This window comes from Helicoverpa armigera, chromosome 13 (assembly GCF_030705265.1).
Source record: "Helicoverpa armigera isolate CAAS_96S chromosome 13, ASM3070526v1, whole genome shotgun sequence".
NCBI classification, from domain to species: domain Eukaryota; kingdom Metazoa; phylum Arthropoda; class Insecta; order Lepidoptera; family Noctuidae; genus Helicoverpa; species Helicoverpa armigera.
This window is the reverse complement of record NC_087132.1, coordinates 3,019,730-3,034,231: the sequence shown is the minus strand read 5'-3', so window position 1 is coordinate 3,034,231 and position 14,502 is coordinate 3,019,730. Positions and strand designations below refer to the sequence as shown.

Below are 14,502 nucleotides of genomic sequence, written 5' to 3'. Positions count from 1 at the left end.
TATGTATGTAGTACATCACCATTTATCTACGAACACAATAAGACTACTGCAGAGTGTTGACTAAATTGTCGGCCGATAGTTGACCCCGATGGTTACCTAGCTACCATATCATAGAAGTATACATAATTCTGGTATATACTGCAGGAAATTCTGGTATATATTGTAGGAAACTGGTGGCACATACTATGATGCCACCTTGTAAATCTGCTGACAATTTATTTTATTTCTCACAACGATGTGCATACACTTTAGAAAACAAATGAAAGAGATATGAAACTTAGTGTATTGTGGGAGACTGATGCCTAATATAGACGTATCGTGTAACGTGTACCATGCATCTCTGTTCTGGTGTATAAGCCCAATCAAATCATCGGCCGACTAAAAGTTTCCAGTGTGCGAGGTCTTATACAGTCCGTTTCCCGAAGTCAGTTGCAAATATATTCCCAATGGACTGCTGTGTATTATATTATACATACATAGATACAATATATTATTATAAACATGGAATGAGAATCACGTTGGGCTAACTCCATTGTTGTAACTCGCGCTCACACGGGAAATTCAACAGTGTCAGTTAGCTAGTTTAAATATAGTATTGTTTCTGTTAATATGGAAGAGTGGGGACAAGCGTAAATTGGACGACTTAGTACTTTAGCAATACAACGTGAATAACATTATTATTTTATTATCTAAAAATAAAATTGTTTGAAGAATGCCTTTATGAGCATATTCATCAAAATATCTGCTTTTTGTAAATAAGAAGAACGGTCCTAGCGGATTGGCAAAAATAAGGTATTTTTCACGACGACAGAATGTTTGCAATAGGGTGTGAGAACTAACATTAGAAAAAGGTAGTTTAAAACTCGAAAATCGTTCACTCAGAACGCCCAAAGTATTTCATTATCCTCATTGACTACTGTTTTGCAATTACGGCACGGAATGTAATCACGAACCGAACTGTTGAAACAGTATGCATCGCATACAGACGGACTGCAGTCCTGGGATTGTATCGTAATCCGCACAAAAGAGGTTTGTACTGGTTCTAGCTAGATATAGCTGGTTGAAGCCAGTTTTTAAGAGCCGTTTGCGAAGAGAATGCTGATAAAAATTCTAGTGTTGTGGTAATTTTGGACTATTTGAAAAGGTTCTTTTGTTAATATGTTAATTGTTTAGTCTTTGTTTATGTGTGGCAATAAAATAGGAATAAAAGATGCATAATCCAGCTCAGATTTGGTAGATGTAGCATAATGCTAGACTGGGTTCACTGCAGAACAAAGTAAAAAGAAGGTATTTAGGAAACACATTCGTCACATCTATAAATACTATTCAATCGCATTTTTAATAAATTGTATAGGTATATTGGCGAATACGCAAAGGAAAAAATCGCGATATTTCAATGTCAATGCGAAATAATTCAGTGTGTAACAATAATGTCACACACTAAGTTAAAGCGAGCGAACCTATCACTAGAAAATAAAACTTCAATACTCATACGCGTATATTCTTTTACCAAAACCGGCACTCGATACACTTCATCTTGTTGCTCCATAAATAATAAAAGAATATAAAAAAAATATTTTCTTTTATTGATACTTCTTACAGGTATCGACATAACTGAAATAAAACCTTAATAAAAACAAATATCGCTTTTATGTTAAACGTAGGTGTATGAGGCTTTATTTTCAGATAGTTTTACGACTTCAGACTTCTTATATTCTACTTTGATAGAATAAGTAATATTACAGTACATTGTAGAATAAGAAAACAGGGTCTGAAACATGTTTAATAAAATAGGCATTTATGAAAAACATGGGTACTTATGTTCATATTTGTTTAATGTTGTTCAAACATAGAAACCCTTTCGCCCTTTGAACCGAAAGTTCTAGAAAACAATGGTGGGAACACAACAAAACAATAAGTATAAATAAATCAGCATAAACAAACAATTTAGGGTAAATATTATTTTCTCGGAGTTCCGCCGCCGGTCGACCACAAGTGCGCAGAAATGCTGCAAATGGGACAAACAATATACAGGAATTATCCTTCAACTTGTTTATTTATTACTGTTTTCATTTAATTGTGTTCTCGTTAATTTCATATGGCACTGCAATTCAAAATATTTGAAACATTTAGCAGACTTAATTGGAAATTAATAGATAATTTATGATTTAGTGATCTAGTATTACCTACTATGAATAAAAATTAAACACAGAAACTTATTTAATTTATTAACAAATAAGCAAAAACGTTTTTTGAATAGCAAAGATAAACTACTTATTTTAATTCACTACTATTTTTTATTCATTTCAAAAGCGATCATTTTCAAAGCTGGGTATTGTATTAAAATTCTAAATTGAATTTCATAAACTGCGCTCACGAAGCTAAAGTATTTTTATTTTTATGTTAAAGAGCTTTATTTGAGAACATTCTAGCTACGATTTATGGACCTCAAATTTAGTACTAATATTCCCTTTTTTAGGTACAATTTATTCCAATAATTGAATGGATTAAATTAGTAAACTTGTCTAGACTCGCCAATTGTATTAGAGCTTAGTGTTAATAGGCTAATTATATTCGCTAGATCAAATATAAAACGTTACATATTTTTTTATTTACATCGTCATTTATTTTTTATTCGATTTGATTCGCTATTTAAAACGAAACGCTATTTAAAATTGAATTTCATTTTTTTACTTGGTCCATCTCATAATTTTATCAAATTAGAAAAAAAAGAGGATTAAATACGATAGGTAATAAATGTTAATGTTTGCCTATTTTATCATTATTGGACTGAAATATCAATACATTTCGAAATAGCTGCTTGATTACAAGTCAAAATTGCCACCACTGATTATATCAAAAGTTGACCACTCGAAAACAGCAACCTAATTAAACTTTTACCCAAAACACTTCGATAGCGACGTGCAATAATATTCCTGACTCACAAACACCATATAATAAACAGTATACTCTTGTTCACAGCTAATAAAGTTGTCTCCGACATCTATAACCCTGGAGCGACTGGACTTCTCGGCGTCGGGACCCTATGCTTGCGAGATTGCGTTAGAGACACCTTTGTACTCTAAAGTATCGAAAATACATGAATTGAATGTCATTGGTAAGTAAATATAAAGATCAGTGAATAATTTGTCAAGCTTATTTTCTTATATGTATATTGTTCAAAATTATATAGGTAAAATGTACCTAACACATAAATGTTAAGAAGGATTCAATTGTTTTAATCCATAACCGTACATAAAAATTAAAAGTAGTCAAAATACGCTTTATTAAAATTTAAATCATTATGAAGCCTACAGGGATTTGATTTCCATATCAAAAATATAACTATTTACCTACGAAAAAATATGATAAGTACCTGTTTATAGCTATAAAGCTACACCATAGCATATACCTCATTCCTAATGTCACAAAATTGCCCTTGGTACTCAAAGTATTTAAATTCTATGTCATAATATAAAAAAAAATTGTTTCAGTTCGTCAGAAATACCGTCCAAAGATTAAAATAAAGCACAAAAAGCTGTCATCAAACGATCACCTGGAAGCGACGTGTCAGAGTGCGCCCGCGCACCCAGCGCCCCACCTCACCTGGTTCATTAATAATAACAAGGTAAGTTTCTAATCGCCCCAACCGATAAGTAAAAGAATGAGTAGGAAAACTGATCTGTAGTTCAAAAAAGTGAAATAGTTTATTTTCTTCATTGCATAGTGAGTAGTAATCAGTCTACAAGTTTACTAAGTTTAAGTGTACTTAGTGCCCAGTACCTATGCCTCGAATTTGGTATTTTTGAGTGTCGTCAAACGTTACACCATTTTCAAATGTTATAGTAATTGGCATGTATCTTAATTTTGTGATTGTATGTAAAATATTATAACCTTCTCATGATCTCTATCTTCTCATACACTATGTTAAACTTTATTTCTGTAAGTTCGTAAAGTTCTAGCCAATACCAAAATCCTAAAGATTACTTAATACAAAAAAAAAGGGACAAAATATCCGTACGTAGGAAGAACACTTAATTTTCTTTTATTGCTCAACGTAAAAAAATCTCAATTTAAAATAATAATTTCATGAAATATGACGTCACATTTCTCTGTGAAATTGTAAGCTCGTTCAAACGTGTCATGTAAATGTGCCTACAGAGATTTTATAGGCAAGTCGGAGTATCCGCACACTGCAAACTTTTAGTCGGCCGATAGGTTGTTTGGGCTTTTGCAACTTACAAAGATCGGGTGTTTACTCAGTATCAGACCGACTCATCATCATCACCCGAAAATTTTCCCAACTATGTTGGGGTCGGCTTCCAATCTAACCCAACGCGGCTGAGTACCAGCAGTTTACAAAGAACGACTGCCTATCTGACCTCTTCAATCCAGTTACCCGGGCCATCCAATACTCCTTGGTTAGACTGGTTTCTGACTAGACGTGGGGACTGCCAAGGATGTTCAATGACAGCCGGGACCTACAGTTTAACGTGCCCTCCGAAACACAGTCATTGGTGTCCAAGATATACTTAGAAAACACATACAAACTTAGAAAAGTGGCCTGACTTAGTTCTTTTACCACTACGCCACCACGACTTTCAGACCGACTAAAAACTTTTATAGGAATCAAGGTTTTCATTTTTTTTTTAATGTCAACTGTCGGCCGACTATTTAGTCTGCAGTTTGTGAGTACTATATGAATTATGCCTACAGATGTTATAGGCAAGTTATATGAATATTTGAAAACTGGTAGACTGGCACCCGAAGTAAATGAAGCACGTATTGTATTAGTCTTTATTGCGGATATGAAATAGAACGCGGAAAAATGACATTGTGCTGTAGGTACCCAATTTTTCACTCAAATGTAAAAAAAAATGGTTTAGTGTTTTTTGCAATGTGAGTGATATAAGTTTATAATGTTACTTATAAAGAAATCATAAGGAGCAGTTGTTTATTTTTTCTTTGTAAATACAGCACCTGTGAAATTATAGGTATACATGTAATGTAATATTGAAATTAAATGGACCAAAATCAAGCATCAATAAATAACACAGTATACGTTATCTTTGGAAGTTTCCACATAGACTACTAATTTAAGTAAAGTGTCACATCCAATAATGAAGACATGAATATCACTTTAAGACAATGCTAGTACCTATTTCTCTAAGCATAGTGTAACATATGTTTATTCAATCTGAAGTTACCGAATTAATCGATCCACTTACCACTGAAATACATGAATATTCTGCTGTTAAATAAACATAATTTGATCGTTCTAATTGGAATAATTTCAAGGTCCTACTATGAAATACGGCTTGTTCTCATTTACTCCAAACCCATTGTTTTCTGTGAGCAAAGTTTTCATACATTTTTTCCACTTACACTTACTTTCACACAAATAATAAAATTAAAATACCTTCAAATTCCTTCCACATGGCTCCAAAACATTTTGTGTATCGTCAGCATCATCATCATCCTCCTGCCCTTATCCCAATTTTATTTGGGGTCGGCGCACCATGTTTTCTCCTTCTATACTCTTCTATCTGCCGTCATCTCACAAGTAACATCCTTTCTTACCATATCTACTTTCACACAATCCATCCATCGTTTTTTTTGGTCTTCCACTATATCCCTCCGCATCATGGTCCTACTATGAATACCATGACAACCGGCTTCCGCGCAGTTTTTCTATCGTCTAGTTTTGTGTATCGTCAGCAACATATCAAAATTACGTCTTTGTACTCAAAATCTTTTGGAGCTCGGGGAAGAATTTTATTATTTTTTAAGATTTTTTTTTTTCGCTTTGGGCCCGTTGAGAAGGAATTTGTGGAGCAAGTAAGAACAAGCCTGAAATACTAGGGTATGAAGCTTGCTAACTATTAAAATGACCTGGTTGATTAGTATTCAAAAATTTGAATCATACCTGTACAGTTAGACATTGAATGAATATTTATGAAATCAAAACTCTGGATTGGATTGAGCTTGACTTTGTTCAATGATTGCAAATTTCATTGTCGATTTGTTGAAACTTTGCTGGTTTGTTAACGTAAATTATCATATAATGTATCTTTATACTTCGAAAAAAAAAACACTGTTATTAGCACTTAGGTACACTGACAGAATTATAATATGTACGCTGTTATATACAACAAAAAATATAGTGTCACTAGTCATTACTTATACGTAGGTCCATCTTTAATAAGTTTTACTTTGAAAATATATGTATTACAGAACTCTTAAATTGATTTCCTTAATTTTCTCCTATATTTCGGAATACAGTTCCTCAAACTAATATGGGTTAACAAGTTTGTAGTCGTACAATATTGTATCGGGACTTAGTTGTGACGTGTTCAATGTATGCGCACAGGGACCCTGAATGCAGCTGTTTTGTACTGTAATGAGTCTGGGAATATTTCGATCATATAATTATCTTAATTTCAGATCCTTTATATTATTAATATAAAGGATCTGAAATTAAGGCTCCATTTTCGAGTATACTGATGATGAATCGACATTAATATGTGGCTTATATATACGAATATTATAAATAAAAACCGCACTGTATATATTATAAAGTAGTGTATATGATTGCGTAAACATACATTACGCAAGTAAAACTCGCTAAGAAACGTGTCGAAGAAACGTCAATAGATATTATTTGGATACAAAGGTAAATGTTCTACAAGTAAAATAAGGGGAATGCTCTGTTTTATCACTATTAAATAAGGTGCAATTAAAATAATGTCTTACACTCAAAACGTAACAATTCATTCTAACATTACAACACCAATCACCAGAAAACAAAACTTCCTGAAAACCAAAACTTTAGTTCGCCTTCTATCAAACTCCACTTAACGCCTAAATATTCTAGTAACATTTCAACGTTCACTAGCTGTCTACACGACTGAAACGTTCCATTAGACTGTCAATAAGTGACCTCTGGAGCTATAAGTGACCTCCGACACTATAAGTGACCTTTGACACTATTGACATCAACTGCACGAAGTGACTTTGGTGAGCGGTTTGGAAATGATAACTGTCAGATGACGTGTAGACTATGCTTTAGGGAAAAGGTTTCGATTTTGAAAATGGGAGGTGCGTAAGGACAAGCATGGAGGTTTTATCCATTTGGGTTTATAGTATTGTTTTATGAACAAATGCAGATAAGTTTTGATTTTTTGATGTCATAAAGATAAAAGTGAAATATTAAAAAGATGAGTACTTAACTTTTGTATGAAAAAAAAGGTAGCCTCTAGATATAAATTACACTAAAAAATAATATAGTTTTCTATTTTTCAGAGCCTTACAAAACATAGTTACATAAAAACATAACTTTTATCATAATCATAATAGATTTCTTTGAACACAGATACATTATGTAGATCTAATTCAGTGCGTGACCTATTTACAACGTTATTACAATAGAATCCCGCTGTTTGACAAGTGTCATACTATCGTATGTTTGGGCTCGGTTCACTGAAATCTATACGAGTCAACATCAATTTCGTTTCAATGGAAATCGTTGGATGTAGGTGGATATGTAAATCATAAACATGCGGGTAAAAGAATCTATCGTGGATAAATTATAATACCTAGTAGAGAGTATCAAGACATTAATAGAATATTTCCAAGGAAAATGTTGTTTTGTATTTTGAAAAACTTAAATGACATAACATTGATAGTAGCTAAATCCTGTTTTTAAAGTTAAGAGATTCGTGTATGTTGCTGAATACATTTTGACGTGTATCTTACTGGAACTTTCAGCGATATAATGTGTTGTTTTTAACTGACAAAATGTAGAAAGAATGGCGATCCTAATTTTCAAATGTCGTGTTAAGTAATTGGTAAACCTTGCTATGCTCCAAATGATAAGTAGCTCCATAGTTTGTGAAATAAAAAAACTAAATTCAAGAAATAGTACCTACACATAATTCTATCTAAAAACAGAGCAAAAGATTTGTAAAGTTGATTAAAGTGGTTCAATAAAATATTCCTGCTAAAGAGCAATGATTATTCTGGCTACCGGTAAAAGTCATAGAATTTTACAACCTATGGGAGGGAGGGGATTAGGTTCCGCGCTTACTAGCCTAAAGTATATGGTGCATCGAATTTATTAGCTTCTTTATGTAATGAATTGTTAAATGGATTCGTGCCTTAGTAGCAGGCGTGTTAAGTTGCCTTTGTGGCTATCCAGCTTATGTATGAACTTTACACCATCATTGCACGTTACTAGTTGATTCCAGTCGGCATACAAATTTTAATGTACAGAAAATTTACATGATATGCATCACCTCTCATGTAAAAAAGCACACAACTGTACCAACAGACCCATAGTATCACACCACAAACAAAAGAACCTACAATTACGATATACCGAAAACCTTCTCCGAAATGTGACAAATACTATGCTCCCAAACGAGAGATAATCGCATATTCATACACTGGGGTTAAACTGATAACCCTTTTCGTTTTTTTGAAGTTGATTAAAAACGATGACGACGCCGAATGATGAGACCTACTTTAAACATTATCAGTATAGAAAGTGCTACAATATTGATCAATAAACCTATCAACTATTTGTAAACCCTTTGAACAAAAGGGCTATCGCGTGCTTCACAAAATTAACCTTGTGGTCCGTAGCTAAAGGAAATGTATAGCCACGCCAAGATCGGCCAAATTTGACGCCGACCGTTTCCGACCAAAAATGTGTTGAGTTCATTATGACGTATTTAGGTACAAGTAACTTAGTATTTTAGGGTTAAGTACACTTATTTTAGGAAAGGTTGCTTTTATTTAGCTTTGATAGCTCTTGATTAGAGAAAAGTCCGTACATATGAGTGAAACATTGTCCCGAGCTTAAAGTTCTTATAAAAAGATATTATACCTCTAAGTTCTATTTTGAAAGTGCATTTGGAAATATTGATTGTTTGAATCCAATTTTACTAGTAAGCAGCGAGTTTAACTTTAGTAATAAGAAAATAAGTACAAAAATATTATATTTCAATGTCGTTCCTTAGCTACAAAAATCAAATAATAAGAACCAATTTCTCAGTAAGTTCACAAACAACCCCGTCAAAACTAATAATGTAATAAACCTTATCCAACTCAAGCCAGAGGTGTTCACTCCACGTGAATTTACATTGATCCCAACCACGGAGTAAGGAATGAGCGGAGATGCCATATTGCAGGTAGATCAGGCGCCTTCTTCTACTTCAAATACACACCTACGGTGGGCATGACAAAAACGATCACGTAGCGAACGAAACGTAGCGTTCGGGTTCTTTGAGACAACTGTTACAGCCTTTTTATCATCCCACTGCTGGGGACAGGCCTCCTCTCACAGAGAAGGATTGAGCATTAATCACCACGCTTGCTCAATGCGGGTTGGTGATTTCAGACTTTATAGTCCAGGCTTCCTCAAAATGTTTTCCTTCACCTTTTGATAAAATGGCTGATAAGCCATTGGTGTCCAAGATATACTTAGAAAGTACATACAAACTTAGAAAAGTTGCATTGATACTTTGAGACAACTGTCAACGATTTTTGGTATCTATTGCAAAAATTATCGGGTCCAAAGAAAGTATACAAGGGCCGAGACGCTTGAATACCCGTTTTTTGGCGCGCTACTTTTTTAGGTGATTTTCCGTTATGGCACCTCCGCTACTCATTTTGTTCTCCGTGATCCTATCTCTCATTTGGTTCAGATTTTCCAACGGGCGATGTTGGACTCCATCGGCCCGGAAAGGCCAGTTGTATCGAGATTTATTTTGAAACTAGTGACCCGGCGCGGTTTCGCTTGAGTGGAGATGAATGTATTATGTAAACACCTGTATTTTCTTTGAGGTGCTCTGTAAATAAATGGAAAATATAATGTTACTACGAGTATTTTATCTACGAGACTTTTACACGATAACAACTGTGTACGAATCTAATATACGAGTATTATGGTTTGTTAGCAATATTATATTATCAACATTGAAATTAAAATAAATTAAAAAATCATTTTTCTGTGAACTGTCTAAATAAAATTTTCGAAATATGTGATCTACCGGTTTATCATTTAATAACTTTTTAATTTATTTCAAGTAAGCACAAAGAATTTTAGATATAAGTTATTATAACACCATGACTGTTCCATAAATTTTATTTGATTTGGTAATTACGTAGGTCATGAATAGCAGACGCGCAAATAAAACCATAAATGGTTTCATTTAATTTGCTACAGAAGCCGTTAAACGCGTAGGTGCGTCATTAATACTCTGTAGTTGTACTATTTGTAGAATTACGTGCTTAAATTAAATCGTTTAAATGTAAATTAATGCTATTTTAGTGCTTTTGATCTTGAATGGAACTTAAACCCCTTTAAATGAATGTTAGACTTTCATTTAAAATAATGTCTATTTTTATGACAGAGTAATGTAATTGAAAATTATTTAATCAAAAATATTAATTGGCGTTACTTATAGAATAATGATAATAAAGACTTTATTTTTTTGACACCTTTTCGTAACATTCAAATTGTTTACACTTTTCAGAATTTTGTTTTTTTTTTCTCGCTACTTAAACAATACTGAAAATCTTTGGTGATTGTCAATTCTAATAAAACTTTGATTGTATCTATATTTTAAAAATATTTTAGAAACAAAGGTGAAAAAAACAGTCCAACACTTAATAGTACTATTTTTTTTTCACCCACCAGGTAGACGAAAGTCTAACAATACCGTACGGGACGATGAAGGTCCACCGTCACCACCACGGGATCCCGCTCTCCATGACCAACACATCCCTGCACTTCCCACTGACCAACCTTCAACTATTCCTCAACCAGACGGTTGAGATCACCTGTCTTAGCACCATTCCTAGTTACGCGAGCATGGCGGAGGGGTTCGCTGATGTCCAGAACAGTACGGTTACAGGTATGGCGTCTTTTGTTTTACTGTTCCTTTAACGCCGTTTCTAATTATTTATTTATTTTGTTTTATTTGACTTGTTCTGCTCTCTCTGATTCTTCTAACCTAATAGACAGACATGTATTGCTGGGGAGTATGTTGCGCCACTTCTTCTTCCCAGCCAAAAGACATGATTGTGGTGAAGGGGGCTGTCTTTTGTTTTGATTTCACCGAGTACTCGAGTATCTCGTACTTAGATGATGTTATCATTTATGTATACGACGTTTTACTCTCGCGTCAATCGCCCACTACAATCCGTATCTGAAATCCCCCATGTCAATCAAAAAACAAAACTCAAGGGACGCCTAAAAGAAAAGTCTTAAGTTCCTTTACATTTAATAACTAAGCTATCAAGATTCTAGGTGGTAGTGCCTACGTATTCATAAAATGAATAAATATGAAAAATAAACCTTAAGAAAATTCTCGACGAAAAGCTTCACCCCGGGAATTATAACGGTTGAAGTACCCTCAAAATTAAGTCCTGAGCCGTATGTAAGCACAAATTCCAGGCTAGCGAAATTATCCTCATTCCCTGTGGTAAAAATACCAGCCATTATTTATGTTTTAAAAACATTTTTCTTTTGCAGTCAACGTGGTTCGCATCGAACCGGCGCCAACTCAGCTGCCAGTCAAAATCGTTAGTTCGCAACTGAATATATCAGCTCGGTGTCATGTAGAAAGTACACTGGTTGTTTTAGTCATATTTGTGTGCCATATTTACTCCTAAACTTGGATGTGACGTATGTATATTGTAGCATAACATCTGTCAAATTTGTTCTGATGTAAGGTTGACGGTAACGTTGCTTGGTAATGCGTAGTGAATGTTTCATAAAGGCTGATCCATATTGCACGGTGTGGGGTTTACGTTTGTTTCGAATGGCTCCAATTCGCCGCAGATTGCGTTGCATTAAAACGTACCGAGCAATAACACGGGAGCCTTTATAACACATGCACAATTAACTCCTGGTGTTTGATATTCGCAATGTCGCCACATTCTGTATAAACATTACGAACGAATATTACTAGGACGTATTTTATGAGCTTAGCCATGTATAGTATCGATGCATACAGAATATAATAGTTTGTTTATTGAAAAAATACAGTGGTGCTAAAACTAATGTTTTGGAAAAATACGACATCCACACAAAAGCAGCAGATTATAGAAAAAAATAAAACTATTCCAATGATGTTATTATAAAACTTGGTTTGTTCAAAAAATCAATAGTTTGATTTCTCTACAGACAATATACCATCGCGTGCGTCTAATTGTTCCTTGCGTTACGATTTGACAGGTGTTATAATAAAATTATGAAGAAACATGTCGATATTAATCTATTTTTAATTGGTGTAATACTTCATAAGAATTTTATTACAATATTGCTTTGACCTATTTTTTCAAGTTTTTCTTTATTTTGTACTTTAGCTTAATAGCGCTGCGGCTATTGCAAACGTGCCATTTGGACTAAAATTACTTATTTATATTTTACGCCATAGAACACGCAAATTATTCAGATAAAAACAGTAATTTGAGCAACAATTTCATTCTAATTTTCCAAACAATGAAGTTCGGTAACAACTCAATTGCCGACATCAGTCGACTGTTCGCTTCACAGCTATTAAATCAGTTCAAATAACTTTTAATAACGCGATTCCATTTGCAAACAAATATTAATTTAATCAACGCTAGTTAGGTATAATCTTATTATGGTTATTTAAAGTAAATCCCTTCAAAACACAGGGCCAAGGCAACGTTTATAATTATTCGAGTCGCCAATATCAAAGTTGGCGCTCTAATGAAGAACGGCATGGAAGTAATTTAGAAACTTCGCTGCCATCAGCCCGAACTAAATTCCGACGCCTTTAATACAAGATTTTAGAGTGGCGGTTTTATTAAAATGGACACAGTAATATATTTCAGAAAATCTGAAACACCCGTGTTTTATATGCACACGTATATAAACTGTATGGCGATTAATAAAAACGAGCGCTCAACAACGTTACTGGGCACTAGTTAATGGTGTTATTCGAAGCTAAAAATACAGTGCGAAGTGTGCGTACACTGAACATGGAATAAATGTGAATTTTTATATCAAACTTTATTGCCATGTTATTTTTAGCTGCACGTTTTAATTATGTTGCAGACTTTGAAAAAGGAATCCACGACCAAACGTTTGTCCATTTGAATTTTTTACAAGATGGCTGACATTTTCTACGCGATTTACGTTTAGATAAAACCTTTATCGATGAGCTTTTCTGCGCTTCTTTATATCTTTTGTATATTTAACTATTAACTTATGTATGCGCAATTATGAGACTGAATTAGGATGTTAGATATGTAAATGACCCGATTTGACACCCACCTATCAAATTGCTAGAGCCCATCATTGTCCATTTTGTAATATAAATTATAATATAATGGCTAAGCCAGAGACAGTAAAAGCGTGTAAGGAGTCACAAGTTTTGAATAATTGCGTGACTATGAATATGAATGCATTGGCTTTTACATATCAGTAGTGAAATATACATGAACGTGAGTGATTTTTTTTGTCGTCTTCTAGGCTTAGAATCTTATGGAACTTTTTAACATAGAACGTAATAAATGTAAATAAAATATAAATCCTATTAAAAATCGTGAATAGATAACTGTTAACAGTTTATTTTCTCATTCTCTGATATATCTGTGTACTGCTTGTAGTTTTAGGTTAAAACTTATGTTAAGCGAGAAGAAATTGATTAAATTGTAAGTTGCTCTTAAATATTTAGCCCTCAAAATTATTCATTATTTTTTAAATATTTTCTTCTTTCGTTGGCTACCCACGGTATCGAACCAAGTTTTGGATTGAGATATCTCAATTCTTAAGTAAAACATAATTATGGCTAATGTCATCAATTTGTGAAAATGTAAAATAAATTATAATTTTTGCTATTTATATTTTAAAATGCGATGACGTCAATTGTTTTAAATAAATTATATTGGAATATAAATGGAAGCGTCTAAACTCGCTGAGAACATGATATGGTGGATAAGACATCGCGCAATGTATGCCTTTTAACGTGCAAATAAACAATCAAATATAAAAATCTTTGGAACGAACATCACATAGAATCCACATTTATGGACAAGCCTACCTAGGTATAGCTGAGATTAGTTTATCTTAATAATTGAGTATAACTCAAGCTCAGATGGTTATCAAGCACACTATCATAAGTAAAATATGTCTAATCGTGCAATGTCTGTTAGCTGATATTTATTTTGCTATTTCATTAAAATAAATAAGCGCAAAAATACAACCTTTCCCAACACAATTTTCCTCCCCATGCACATTTATTTCCCCTTTACTACATACCACAGATATCCACATAGCTGATGCACTCGCTCGGTACTGAAATCCATGTACCATAGACAAAGCCGTCCCGAGCTCTGTGGGACGTGCGGCGTTAGCCCGACTCTGCATACATGACGCGCCGCCTAATGATCTAGCAATCATTGTGTGCATCCAGCATTCTGAGTTTGAAAGCGACATTCGAAAACCACATTCTAATTTTGAAC

The 14,502-nt window shown here is 33.8% G+C and overlaps 1 protein-coding gene across 2 annotated transcripts in view; it reads left to right on the top strand.

Annotated features, from left to right (window-relative positions):
- The window catches only part of LOC110384446 (uncharacterized), a 78,053-nt gene extending 64,055 nt beyond the window's left edge, over nucleotides 1-13,998 (top strand). For both annotated transcript variants that reach the window (XM_064037664.1, XM_064037665.1), the window contains exons 5-8: nucleotides 2,983-3,118; nucleotides 3,495-3,628; nucleotides 10,703-10,919; nucleotides 11,540-13,998. In XM_064037664.1, the coding sequence (XP_063893734.1) occupies nucleotides 2,983-3,118; nucleotides 3,495-3,628; nucleotides 10,703-10,919; nucleotides 11,540-11,679 (627 nt within the window). In that variant the 3' untranslated portion in view covers nucleotides 11,680-13,998. The remainder of the gene's footprint in view (nucleotides 1-2,982; nucleotides 3,119-3,494; nucleotides 3,629-10,702; nucleotides 10,920-11,539) is intronic.
- Nucleotides 13,999-14,502: the final 504 nt, after the last annotated feature.